General features: G+C 47.9%; 1 protein-coding gene across 1 annotated transcript; it reads left to right on the top strand.

The window, feature by feature from the left end:
- Positions 1 to 209: 209 nt before the first annotated feature.
- Positions 210 to 12,652, top strand: LOC112860879 (peptidoglycan recognition protein 4-like). The gene is made up of 9 exons (XM_086715732.1): positions 210 to 231; positions 810 to 898; positions 1,750 to 1,857; positions 2,656 to 2,845; positions 4,250 to 4,368; positions 5,611 to 5,763; positions 7,305 to 7,503; positions 10,704 to 10,822; positions 11,859 to 12,652. The coding sequence occupies exons 2-9, from the start codon at positions 850 to 852 to the stop codon at positions 12,035 to 12,037; spliced, it is 1,116 nt and encodes a 371-aa protein (XP_086571858.1). The 5' UTR covers positions 210 to 231; positions 810 to 849; the 3' UTR covers positions 12,038 to 12,652.
- The last annotated feature ends 1,347 nt before the right edge of the window (positions 12,653 to 13,999 follow it).

Raw genomic sequence — 13,999 nt, 5'->3', positions numbered from 1 at the left:
TTCTGTTAGGAATCCAGGTGTTCTTCTTCTCTCCAGAGAGCCAGAGCCCAGGTGCTCCCTTACCAGGGAGGGACTGCCTTCTGGTGAAAGGCATCCTAAAGGCCTGGGAGGTGGCAGCTGGAGAAGGAGGGCAGGGCCAGAAGCCAAGTCTGAAGGAAGGAACTGCCAGCCAATGAAAGGGGAACTGCCTGAACCCTGACCTGTGGAACTGGGACAGCACGGGACCCACAGGTATTTCTGAGTGTGGGTGTGAGTGTGTTTCTTGTTGAGAAGCCTCTCCCTTGGAAGAGGACTGTACCACATGGAGTGTTAAGACCATATCTCCTCTGCCCCAGAACAGGGGACCCCCTGCTGACTCTTGTCAGTACCCTCTTGTGCCCTCCCTCACCCTCACACCATTCCCAACTGGGAAGGAATTCTCTGCACAAGATCCATCCATGTGTGTTTGGATTTCTGAGTTCTCTTATTGCTGGAGCTTGCAACTCTTTTCTATAAGAATGGGGGTTAACAATCCTACATTGCACAGTTAGTATAAGGATTAAATAAGGTTGCTTGTGTGAGTGTCCATACTGGCTTTGTACATAGTAGCCACTCAATGAAATCTAGTTGCCCAGGAAAACAGGATGAGGGTGTTTACCCATCCAAGGAGCACCTGATATGTGCTGGGGACCCTGAGAGTCCCACTCAGGCACTGGCCCACAGGAAGCCCATAGTTTGGCAGGGAAGCAGACAGGGGTTCCATGCATTGGGATGGGTGCCCTGTTTGAGGAGTAAAGCACAGTTGGGTTAACTGTCAGTGTCTCTCCCAGGGCCAAGGTCCACACTTTCTCATCCGTGTCCTGGGACCACATGAGGATGCTGCTGTGGCTTCCTGTCTTGCTGGGTCTTGGGAGCTGGAGTGAGTTTTCTTTTACTGGAACAGTGGGTAACTAAGAAGGATCATCTAATCTCACAGCAGAGAATGTGCTTTCTCCTTAGGGAGAAAGAATAACTTTGCATTTAGAACACAGAATTTGGACTCTGTAAACCTATTTCAAATCCTTGACCTGCCTCCAGCAATGATTTTAAGCAAACTACTCAGTCCTTTAAACCTTAATTTTCCCAGCTGAAAATGAGATAATGTTATGATTTCCCAAAGTTTTTGAGGATTAAATGAGATAATGCACATGAAGGACTTTGCACTTGCACAATGGGAGCAATGGTTCTGTCTGTATGATTTCTATGTCAATCAGAGTCAATTAGGGGTTTATGCTTTTTTCAATAAGAGAAAGTCCTCGGAGATAGGGATGTCAGTTCCACACACAGGAGCTTGGGCACAGCACATGCCCCCAAATCAGCCCTGGAGGAACAGACTTGATTTGTGCAAGTAATTCTAATCCCTTCTCCATATCATCTTCCCATTGTTTCTATTCAGTAAAATCCATACAAAAGAGGACCTTGTCCTTTTGAGATGCTTGGACACATTTATTTCCAGGTTGCATTTTTCCCCCAATTATGTGTATAGATGTAGCTCATGAGAAACGGATATATTTCCAACTTCCTGCTCTTGGCTATTTAACTGTGTTCTGGGATATTCCCTGGAGTTGGTGTTGGAGAAAAGCATGCACATGTTGCTACTGGAGGTAGTCCTTCTGACAGCCTAATGGGGTCTCCTGGAAGGGCCTCAGTGATCTGGCCTGAGTCTGTCACTGAGATGGCTAGTACTGGGGTTCTCTGAGGACTGATGCAAAATGGAATGTTTCTCTGCAGGTGCTTTCTCCTGGAATGAAACACAAGCCAAACGCATATCAGAGGGCCTTCAGGACCTGTTTGGCAACATCTCTCAGCTTATTGATAAAGGAAGACTTGGTCTCAATGGTGAGGAGGCTTAAGGATAGCTGGGTATCTGCTGTGACCAGTGCTTCTGAGGTCTGCACTGCCCCTTGTGGCTGGTATGAGAATGCATGGGGCTGAGACAGTGGACGGAGCAAACCACCTGCTAGGATGCCACAGGCCTTGGGGGTCCAGGTGTTATTGGGAGAGGGCAGAAACCAGGACAGGGAGATTCATCCTCTTCACTAAGGGCCCCCTCGCCTGAGGGTGGAGACCTACACCCTGCCCTCAGGGAGTCGTCCAACTGAAAGGGAGAGTCAGGCCATACCTTGAGAGAGTCCCTAGGCTGAGGAGGAGATATAGTCCCTTCAGGAAGCACTCAGAACAGGACAAAGGACACAGAGCCACAGAGCAAACTGTCAGTGAACATAGTGTGCACTGGGGGCATTAGTGCTGCCCAGATGGGCCTCTCAGGCTTTCCCCGGGGAAGCAGTGGGAAGGAGCTGCTTCCTGAAAGCAGGGGTCCTAGAGCAGAGCAGGGCAGGAGCTGCAGGATGGAGTCTGTCCCAGGTAGGGATGCCCTGTATGAGGGAGCAGAGCATCCAGGCTTCTCTGGACAGGTGCATACTCTGCAATGGGAACAGCAGAAGGGATGTGGAGGTAAGAAGCAGAGGGTGTGCCTGCCTGCTGAAGGCCTCCTCCCAGGACTCTTCTACCCTCAAGAAGCAGACTCAGCCCAGAATGGCACCCATGGCCCAGGGGGTTAGTGAGGCAGTGATGGAGCAGGATGCGCCGAGTGATAACCTCCTCACCCTTGTGGTTACCCCACTGATGTCTCCACAGTGGTCTCTCACAAGGAGTGGGGGGCAGAAGCTGTTGGCTGCAGCACTCCACTGACCAGGCCTGTGGATTTCTTTGTCACGCACCATGTCCCTGGACTGGAGTGTCACAACCGGACTGCATGTAGTCAGAGGCTGTGGGAACTCTGGGACCATCACGTGCACAACAACAGCTGGTGTGACGTGGCCTACAAGTAAGGGACAAGGGATATGTGAGAGTATGTGATCAATGATACTGCTTGTGACACTTCTCTTGGCCTTACTCATCTCTGCTCTCCACTTACCAGGTTGAGGTTATATTGGGTTGATAATGAGTAAAATATTAAACCCCTACAAAATTCCAAATCCTTTTGAATTTTCTGTGAGATCTAAAAGAAAGCAAGGAAGGTTAAGTAATAACTATACGTATATGCCCCCCCAAACCTAGTTCACATAACACATTGACAGTTACAAATGACTACTGTGTGCATGAATTCATTTGCTACACCAAGGTTGGTCAGGCATGCATTACTATCCCCATGGTCCAGGTGAGGGGACTGAGGCAAGGACGTTGTTTGATTTGCTCAGAGTCACACAACTGCAAAGTTGTGGAGCCCAGACTGGCTCAAAACTGGCTCTTTTCCTGCTGCATGTCCCACTTCACCACATTCAGGGGGCTCCCACTTTGTGAGACATCTCTTACCCTAGTGGCCACTCCAGTGGACCCTTTTAGTGTCCAGGACCACGTGCCCTTGGCTTATCTCTGACCTCACCCAGTTATGGACAATCCCTATGCATGGTAATGGCTTCTCACTTCCAGTACCCTCTGCATCTCTCTGCTTTTCCACTTCAGATTTTCATCATCTCTGATGGTGAAGGGGAGTTAATACCCCCCTGGCAGGCAGGGGTTGTAGATAACTTCCTCAGCCCCTGGCCCTTCTCAGGGACAATCTTAGGTCCATGTACTCAGTTCCTTGGAAGTTCACCCTGTCTGGTGGTGGGTGGTGGGTGGTGGGGAGTGGGTAATGATTCTAAGCCCCAGGTGGCCATTGTGAAGCCAGCCCAATTGCATTGCACATGCTTTGTTGGGTTTCTTGCTTCTGACTGCTCTCCTTGCTCCCTCACTCTGGCTTCTGGGACCCCTTATCAAATAAACTGCCTGTGTCCATGTGCTTTTCTGAGGAGCTACTTCCTGAGAAATTTATGTAAGATAGATCTATGTAAGAGAAATCACATGAGCAGCTTACGTGGAGATGACACAGGTAGCATGCATTTTAGAGGAAGGAAAGCCATGTTTGAGGCTGAGAAGAATCTCACAGTGTAATTGAGTCTGTGTTAGTTACTGTGATGGCACCAGGACCTCTCCTCCTCCTGAGTGTGTAGGATGATTTTCATAAAACCTAGGCATTTGAGCAAAGAAGGTAGGCAGTGTGGGGGTAGCTTCTGAATTCTAAGGGAATATAAATGACTTGGACTATCCATTGTCTGGGACAAGTCCATGAAAATTCCCTGTAGTGAGCACAGCTTGAGCACTTCTCCCTTTGGAGGTTGGTAAGTGGTTCCTCTTGTGGGATACACCACGGTGCCAGCCACTCGGCCTGTATCTCCCTGCTTCACAGCTTCCTGGTTGGAGACGATGGCAGGGTGTATGAAGGTGTTGGCTGGAACATCCAAGGCATGCACACCCAGGGCTACAACCACATCTCCCTGGGCTTTGCTTTCTTTGGCACCAAGGAAGGTAATGGTCATTCCAGCTGCCCTTCTCCAAAGAGTTACCCACTTCTTTGTTTCCGCACTGACTCTTCGACCTCCTACTTCCCCAATGATCCACTCTCCTGGAGTTCCCCTCTCCTTTGGCTTCCATGAATGAATGGTATTAGTTCTCTTCCTCCTGCTCTGGTTTCCTTCTCAGTCTCTGAGTTGGCTCCTTTCCCTCTGACAGTCTCACAGTGGAGGTGCTGTCCAGAGTTCTCTCTGCAGCCTTGTCACCATTATGCACTCATCATGGAGGAATGTGGGCTTCTGCTCTCTTCTATCAGTGACTCACATCTTCCTCTCTGGCTCTCACCCTTCTTCAGTGCCAGGCCCTGTTTCCCATTTCTTGCCAGGAACCTCCTCCTCCCATCTCTCTTACCCCAAGATTTTCTGTATAATTTTTAAAACCACTCTGAGGCCTCCAATCCCTGAGTCCTTTCCACTTTCTTTTATTCTTACTGCTGCCCATTCCCCCAGCCCATGTCCTAGCATACATGCTCCAGGACCATTCCACTGAGTTTGTGCACTCTTACTATTAAAACTCTTGCTCAGCTAGTTTCTCACTGTCCCCTCACAATACTCTGTGAGAAAATCCAGACAAGTTTCCTGGTTGCTGTTATACAGAGTACAGCCTGAGCTCCAGAGAGTAAGTGACCCAAGGAGAAGAATCAGAAGGCAAGGCCACACTTTTCTTTTCTAATTTCAGGGTGGTTTCCAGCATGCCAGAGGACTGTGTGTTCAGCTTGGTTTGTTTTTGTGACCACTCATTGCTATCTCGGTGTCACCCTGTTTCCTCTGGGGTCTTGAGCACATTACATTTTGGAGCCTCAAGTTCCTCTCTATAAATATGGGGCTAATAATAGCATCCACCTCAGAGGTTTGTGGTGAGGATCAAAGAAGTTAATACAGGTAAAGAGGTTGGCACATGCCTGGAAGGGTGTCTGCCAATGGGAAACCCTGGCCCGGCCAGCTGAGCACTCCAGAGCATAGTACTGCCTTCCAGCTCCTCCACGGAGAAAGAGCAATAAATGAAGTCTTATCAGGTCACTGGGAAAGGTCTTCATCCTAGACCAGGTGGATCCTTGACTTTTAGGCTTTCCAACCTGGGGGATGAGCCAGTTCCCCTCCAACAGCTATGTAGGGGCTGGCAGGGCCTCTCATCCTTCTCCCACAATACCCTGAAACTCAGGCCAGACCCAGGTTACCACAGATAGCTCTCTTTCAGGCCACAGTCCTAGCCCTGCTGCCCTGTCAGCCATGGAGGGTCTGATCTCCTATGCAATCCAGAAGGGCCACCTGTCCTCCATGTATGTTCAGCCACTTCTTGTGAAAGGTGAAAACTGCCTGGCCCCTCTGCAGAAGGCAAGCCCTAAGAAAGGTAAGACTTTCAACCCTACCAGGCCTCCCTTTAAACCTACTCCCCACCCCATGCCCTTATAACTTCCAAATGCCATTGAGAGTGACTTTTTTAGCCAAGCTCTCATCGGATCCCTTCTGATAGGCAACTGGTCATCCAACTCTGAAACTTTGGGGCTGGTACAATTTGAGACGGACTTTCCAGGTCACCCCTTTATACCTCAGACTCCGAGAATGATAGAGCTATGGCATTATCCTGGTATAATATATGTGTACTAATTTCTTGAGTCAGTCAACAATTAGTCACTGAAGAGATATCATGGAATAAAACACATAAACAGTAGCCTTATAAAGTTTCAACCTAGAGAGTAGAAAAAGACAATAAGCAAATAAGCAAATAAGCAAGTAAAATATTTGATATGTTATAAGGTGAAAAGTACTATGGAGGAAGAAAACATGGAGAGGGATAGGCATCTAACACAGACAAGCACAAACGCACAAATGCACATCTTTCTGAATAGAAGAACCTGAACAACATTGATTGATTGAAGTGCTTAAGTCACCACCTATACTGACTTCAGAGGAAGGGGTTAGTGTAATTCAGGTAATAAACACTAGATAAAAGGTATATTTGGGGTTTAACAAATTACAACATCAAAACCAGTATAGTTAAGGGGCAACTGGCTGGTAGAGCACATGACTCTGGATCTTGGGGTCATGAGTTCCAGCACCATGTTGGTAGTAGAGTGTACTTCAAAAAAAAAAAAAATAGGGGCATCTATGTGGTTCATTTGGTTAAGCATCTGACTCTTGATTTAGGCTGAGGTCATGATCTCATGGTCATGAGATTGAGTCCCCATCAGGCTTTGCGCTGGGCGTGGACCCTGCTTAAGATTCTCTTTCCCTCCCTCCGTCTCCCTCCCTCTGTCCCTTCCCTGCTCATGCTGTGCAAGGGTGTGCTCTAGCCCTCTCTCTCTCACTCTCTCTTTCAAAGAAACCCAAAACTGACAGTGTAGTTAATAACCACTTTTGGCCTTTTCCTGGACTTAATAAAGTTTTAAAGATAATTAGCTCTATTATGTGAAAGCTATGAGTAAATCTGATCTCTGTCTTTGGATTAGCCATCTGCTAATATTAATAATTGCTTACACTGACAGAGTTTTAGGGATTACAAGTGAGTCTCAAAGACATGCTTTCAGATGAAAATTCAACTGATTTGTCCAAAAGACCCTGTTATGCATGTACATCCACATATACACAAGACAATCATACAGATAAATAAGTACCCTTTGCTCTTGGGAATGAGTATCCATGTACCCTTAGGATCAACATTCACACACTCCTCTGGGTTCTATTTTAAGGTTAGATCCCATGTCTATGATTCCTGCCTTTTGAATCCAATCCTACCATGCAGATATACCCCACTACCAGGTGGGCTTTCCTGAGTTCCACAGTCAGGGTTAGGTCAGGATGCCCAGATGGCATGGGGATGTTCAGTATTGAGGTGGTTGGCATGAGTGGGCACGAGTCCACATGTTGATGTTTTCTGGCTCCCCTCCCCAGCTTGCTCCAACATTGTCCCTCGATCTGCATGGGAGGCCAGGAAGACGCACTGTCCCAAGATGAACCTCCCAGCTAAGTATGTTGTCATTTTCCACACCGCTGGGAGAACCTGCATCATGTCTGATGAGTGCCACCTGCTGGTCCAAGATATCCAGTCCTTCTTCATAGACAGACTGAATTCATGTGACATTGGGTATAAGTAAGTGGACCTGAGGATATATAGGCTTCTTTTACCTCAGAGCAGACTCTGAACCTTCGAATGGGAGACAAAGGAAAGTAATGTTTACTGAGTGCCTGCCATATGAAAGGTGCTCCATCTATGACCATGTTGATTTTTCACACAACCCTAGGTGAGCCTTACTTAGGATATAGCTAATGGGGTGGTCATTCTCCTTGAATATGTTCTCAAAATGTATCTATTTTTTTAAAGTTTATTTATATGTTTTAAGAGAGAGTGAGCGAGCATGAGTGCAAGTGCAGGAAGGGCAGAGAGAGAGGGAGAGAGAATCCCATGCAGGCTTTCCACTGTCAGCAGTGCCCGTCAAGGGGCTGGATCCCACGAACCATGAGATCATGACCTGAGCTGAAATAAAGTCAGATGCCTTACCAACTGAGTCACCCAGGTGCCCCTCAAAATGTGTCATTTTTAAAGATTGTATATAGATATGATGGAGGTCAAGACTGCTGGCAAGATATTAGAAGTCATACACATGCAAGATTGTGAAGCCTATAGAGAATATCTTCCTGTCTGAAGGCAGGGGGAGGCACCAGATAATATCCTCTGATTGCTCTAATGTCAAGATCTGTAATCCTTTAATAAAAAGCACACTGACCTAATGGGAGAATAGAAACTTCTTGCAGCGTGCTTTCCAAGTTCACAGGTAGGTTAGATACCATCTCATATCCATCAGAAACAATCACACTGAATGTTAAGTCTCAGGATGGACTAGTATAGATAGCACTAGCCTAGATAGCATATTTGTACACATTAATCAAGGAGGCCCTTCCTCTAGAGACTTTATGGATTAGCTAGTGGAGCTGGATTTTAATCCTTCCTTGCCTCCTGGCCAGGCACTCTGTGCAGGGTGCAAGAAGCATAGCTGTGTGCAATGGCCCTTCCTTAGCTGGATTTACCATTACTTAGTATGTGATTTTGGGGTGATGGCCTCTCCTCTCTCCATCCTGTTATAGTTACAACCCTTTCAAAATAGGAAAAAGCTTCCTCCAACACCTTTCATCTGTTAACACTTGTCAAGTGCTTTTATAGATCCTGCAATGCAGGATTATTCACAGGGTTGTTCTCTTTGATCATAATAGATACCTGAATATTGACTCTATGTTTTGAACCTAACCTGGAAAGTGATGGGTGCTGAGAGAGGACCTTTCCTTTTCCCATTCAGGTTTCAGTAGCCAGTTTCCTGTCCCTTGACTTTGACCTTTATTGTATACCTTGTGCCATAACTTTCATGACCCTGCCATTTTCTCACCCTGAGGTGAGAAAGATCACCGGTGATCTGTAGTCAGGAGTAAATACCCACTTGCTATAAATTAATTCACTGAGAACACTGAGTGCCTACTCTTTGTGGCATGAGGCTACACTCTGGGGACACTAGCAGATGTAGCGCAGATATGGTTCTTGCCTTGATGGAGCTAAAACTGCTGAAGGAGAAAGATAACTAAATGAATAAAGCCTAATAGAGTACATTAAGTGTTATTATAGAGGGTGCAGAGTGTAAACAGGAGACATTTTTACCTCTTGGTAGCTTGCGGGGGAATTGGGTGTGAAGAAAGCACTACTCAAGAGATGACATATCAACTGGGATCTAAGAAATGAGTGAGCTCATTGGAGGAGGGGGAAGAGTGTTTTGGGCAGAGAGAAAGGACCTCTGTGGAAAGTCCTGGATGCCAGCCTGATAATGGTGTCTTTGAGAAGCTGAGGGAAGTTTATCATAATAAAAATAGATGCTGGGATGCCTCGGTGGTTCAATCAGTTGAGTGTCCAACTTTGGCTCAGGTCCCGATCTTGCAGTTTGTGAGTTAGAGCCCTGCATCAGGCTTGCTGCTGTCAGTGCACAGCCTACTTCCATCCTCTTTCCCCCTTTCTCTGCCCCTCCCCAGCTTGCGTTCTCGCTCTCTCAAAAATAAGTAAACATTTAAAAATTTTTAAATAATAATAATGATAAAAACATGCCAAAGAGAGGGATGGTGGAAGGTAAGGAGGCAAACAAGGGGGCATATTATGAGGGATCTTCTCACCTAAGCTGGGGAGTGTGTGCCCACTGTGTGCCAAGGGCATAAAAGCAGGTTTGAGATAAGATTTGTATCAGGAAGATCATTCACAGCTTCAGGAATGGAACAGAAAAGGACAAATCTGCAGGTGGTGAGATCAATTCAAGCAAGACCAGGGTGGTGATGAGGCTGTCATGGGGAGAAGCAGACAGATCTAAGAGGTCAGTGGAGATTAGTGTAATGTTGGTGATGAGGATGCCAGGGTTGATCAGGGACAGTGGTTGCAAGATGCGGTGGACAATCCATGGTTACTGAGGGATGAAGCGGTGGGCTCATACTCATATTCCTGGCTGGGACCAATGGAAGGGCAGGAGGTGGTGCCTTTCACTAAGATGAGGAGCCTGGAAAGGGGAACTGGTGGGGAAGAAGGTGGCACAGGTGTGGACACATGAATTTTGCTCAATGGCAGTTGAAGTTATCTTCAAGGAGGTAGATGGGTTTGTCCTGGGCAGCATCTTGAGGTACCCCACATTTAAGGAAAGGACACAGGGAGACAAGGTGCAGAGGAATGAGGGACAGCCACAGAAGACAACTGGGAGAGTGGGGTGCGATGGAAGTAAAGGGGAGAGAATGTTTGAGGATACAGAGGGATCAGCATGGTAGGGCTGGAGAAATGTATTTTGTCTTTAGTGGTAAGGTGGCCACAGATCACCGGGGAAACACTGGCAAGGTATGAGGAAAGCCAGGTTGCAGGGATGGCAGCTGTCACTCTTTTCTCCCTAGTCTGTGAGCTCCTTGGGGAAGCAGCAGTGTGCTAGACCTGGATGGGCTCATGAGAGGGGATCCCTGGGAGATCCAGGAATTTTGTGAACCTTTGTTAAATCACTTGTGGATTAAAATCAGCCATGGTGGGAGTTTTACACCACAGAAATCAATAAAGGGCATAAACCAGGGCTTCCTGCCCTTCCCCTTTTCTGATGACAGCTGGTTTACCAGCACACCTCTGGCAAAGACTGTCTTTTTTGTAACTCAGTGCTTAGAATTTAATGACTAATCAGTGTCTTCTAAGTAAAGGCATGAGTGATTGAATGAATGAGTGAATGATGAATAAATGAAACAATCGCAGAGTGCCTGTCATGCTGATGTCCTTCTCCTGTCATGGTCCTTTAGCTTCCTTGTGGGGCAGGATGGTGTCATTTATGAAGGAGTGGGCTGGAATGTCCAAGGCTCCCGTGCTCCTGGCTACAATGACATTGCCCTGGGCATTGCCTTCATGGGGACCTTCTTGGGTAAGTGGATGCTTTGGGCAGTGACAATGACCTTTCATGGTATGGTGTCTGAAAGAGTGTGTCTCACGTGGACAACAGCATCAAACTCAGGCATCACTGAGAGCCTATATATCTTGGACTTACTGAGCTTCTGATTTGATGTTTGACGAAGCTAAGTGTGACCAGGAATGATCCCCATCCCCCAGGCATAATGCCCACACACATCCAACCAAATGCCTCTCTCTTCTGACAAGACAAGAGGAAAATATCTTTGTGCATATGTTTTGCTAAGTTTTTTATGATGGCACCAATGTAGGGACCCTTGCCTTATTTGCCACAGCCCTGAATGAGCCCCTGTCTCTGCATCCAAAGTGTACACTGAGAATTGTCATTGCTCCCAGCTCTTGACCAGGGTTTGTTTAGACTCCGAGGCCTTTTGCTGAACCTCTGGGAAGAGGAGACTTTGCCACTTGGGGCTGGTTCAGGCTGATACTAAAATGGACATTGAGTGGGGCGAGGGGTGACCCAGGAAGGTACCTGCAGATGGGGCTCAGCATATGAAGGTGCAGGAAGCATATCTGTGGCCAAAGCAAGGTTTCTCAGCTTCAGCACTATTGACATCTTGGATCAGGTAATTCTTTGTATAGGGGCTGCCCTGTACATTGTAGGACGTTTAGCAGCATCCCTGGCTTCTGCCACCAGATCACCCCTTGCCTAGCTGTAACAACCAAAAAATGTCTCTACACAGTGCCAAATATCCTATGGGAGGCTAAATTCCCCCAGTAGGGAACTATCAGGCAGGCATATTTACAGCAGACAAAGGCTCTTTACATCCCCAAATAATTGTATGTTTTATCCCAGACTCTGCTATTTTCATTTGGGAAGAACTTTGGTGCTGAGAAATCTGAGTCTTGACTTGGTTTTCTGTCTACAGGATGGCAATAGTGGAATATATTAGCTTGGTGGTAGGGGTGGGTTAGGGGTGATTCTGGAATGGGTCCTTCCTTAGGCAGGGTGCCCTGGAATCCTAGAACAGATGGATAACTCTGTTTTGCAGGTACCCCACCCAATGCTGCAGCCCTGGAGGCAGCCCAGAACCTGATCCAGTGTGCAGTGGACAAGGGGTATTTAACTCCCAACTACCTGCTGGTGGGACACAGTGATATTGTCAATACACTGTCTCCTGGGGAAGCTTTGTACAACATCATTAAGACTTGGCCTCATTTCAAACACTGAAGGAACCCCTGCTCCTTCTGAGACTGCTTGTCCTGCCTGGCTGCTGGACCTCCCCTGTTCTCACCCTCCATCTTGACTCAACACCTCGTGTCCCCTCCATGTCAGCCCCATCCTGCCCCTCCTTTCTCAGGTTAGGATGATTCTCTCCTGCTAGCACCACCCCCCAGCAGCCCCAAACCCTGGAGCTGGGCATTACCAGCCCTTTGAGTGAGCCCCACCTTCCTCACTCCTCATCTTCCCCTCCCCTGGGCACCCAGCTCCTAAGCCAGGTGGGAAGATGGGCTGATCCTTGTTTGACTTCTCGTTCCCTCTCTGGCTGCCCCTCTGCCCCATGTACTTCCCCTGCCATCTGCCCAGCAGCCCCCAAGCCTCACACAGGACCCAGGTCAAGGCCCAAAACCCCTCTCTGCTCACACAGCCACTTGTCCCCATGTGGATGCAGCCCTTATTTCAGGGCTCATTGCTTACAGGTGTGGTTGTTCTCTCCACTGGATTGTGAGGGTTTCCAGGTTTATTTGCCCCCATGTCCTTGATTCCTCAGCAGAAGCTGGAGTCTTGTATGTGCTATAGATATTTGTTGGAGATGTGGATGAATAAACAAATATGTGGGTCGAGTCCCTGCTTCCCTTTCCAGTCTGTTCCACCACCCCCTCTCTTTGGGGACACCTTCTGGGACTGTCCCCCATCCTGCCATTTTCTCTCTGTTCTTGCCCCTCCCAGTCTGAGGCTCAGAGCCAGCTCTGGTCACTTGTCTGTAATGGTTGATGTGCCTCTAGGCTCCTGTGTCCTGTCCTCCCCAAGTTCCCCGAGGGCAGAGACAGTACTCCTCCAGGTCCAGCTGGGCTGTGTCCACACAAGCCACCAGTGCCTGCAGCCTTCCCTTGCCCAGCTGTGCCCACTGGCCTTGGGGCTCAGCGGGGACCCAGAGCATGGCACTCTGCAGCCCTTCTGGCCCGGTCTCCTGCTGCCCAGAGGGAAGCCAGATACTTTCAGTTGGGGGAGACAGTATTTTGCTGTTCACTGGAAGTATATCAGCTGGATCTTGTTTCTCCTGATCTGGAAACAAGGCGGGGGGGGGGGGGGAGGGCGGACAGGAAGAAGAAGGGGAGGGATAAATAGAAGTAGCCAGAAATAGGGACTTCCGCACCCCTCACCTTTGTACTGTGTCCTTGCCCTTAGAGTGTTTTACATCTCTTCAACAAGGCGGGTTTTAACAACCTCTCATTTTTACAGTCTTTTTTCTTTTCAGAGACTGTCTGTGATCTTACTGGATTTGCTGTCCTTTTGTCATTTGTCCTCAGGCCACCTGGCATGTAAGCAGAGGAAGGAATTATTTATCTGAAGTGTCAAGTAGGCCCAGTGCCCCTTCCTGACTTACCCAGCCATCAGAGGTAGCTCCAGGAGAACCCCCTGGGCTCTCTCTTCTAGAGGCTCCTTCCTTGGGGGCACAACTTCCCAAAGGAACATAATGTTTCTCTATCTCTTAAAACATTGAGGATGAGTTTCCCAGCCTTCACACAGGGAGGACCCAATAAGGTAGATATAAGATGCTAAGAAATAGTCTCACAATAAAAATTATCCTTCAAATTTCTTGACTTTTCTTACAATCCTCCCTTTGACTGAGGAAGGGTCTTGTGCCTTTGATTCAAACCTGATCCCCAGGCCTCAGAGTCTCATTGGCCTCCCCTACACCCTACCCCAGGCAGGCTGTGAACAGGGCTGTTGACTTCCCCATCTCCCCCAGCACTCATCAAGGTCTCCTCAAATCAACAAAACTGTGTGGTCTGGATCACTGTCTCCTCCATATTATTGACTTTTATTGGCCTCACCCACACAATCTGAGTAAAAGCAGAGCACTCAACTGTCAAATGCTTTTTTAAAGGCAAATTCTGAGGCAGCCCATTCTGTGCAGTTGGCACTTCTGAGTCCTCAGTATAGAAAAATTCTTCCCAACTCCCCTCA

Source organism: Puma concolor, chromosome A1 (assembly GCF_028749965.1).
Source record: "Puma concolor isolate L17-30 chromosome A1, mPumCon1.1.hap2, whole genome shotgun sequence".
In the NCBI taxonomy this organism is placed as follows: Eukaryota; Metazoa; Chordata; class Mammalia; order Carnivora; family Felidae; genus Puma; species Puma concolor.
This window is presented reverse-complemented; position numbering and strand designations above follow the sequence as displayed.

Excerpts from the sequence above, each read along its gene's own strand:
- LOC112860879 (XM_086715732.1), top strand. The coding sequence starts at position 850 with ATGAGGATGCTGCTGTGGCTTCCTGTCTTGCTGGGTCTTGGGAGCTGG. Across the intron at positions 899-1,749 it reads GCTGGGTCTTGGGAGCTGGA|GTGCTTTCTCCTGGAATGAA; the intron begins GTGAGTTTTCTT and ends GTTTCTCTGCAG. Across the intron at positions 2,846-4,249 it reads TGGTGTGACGTGGCCTACAA|CTTCCTGGTTGGAGACGATG; the intron begins GTAAGGGACAAG and ends CCTGCTTCACAG.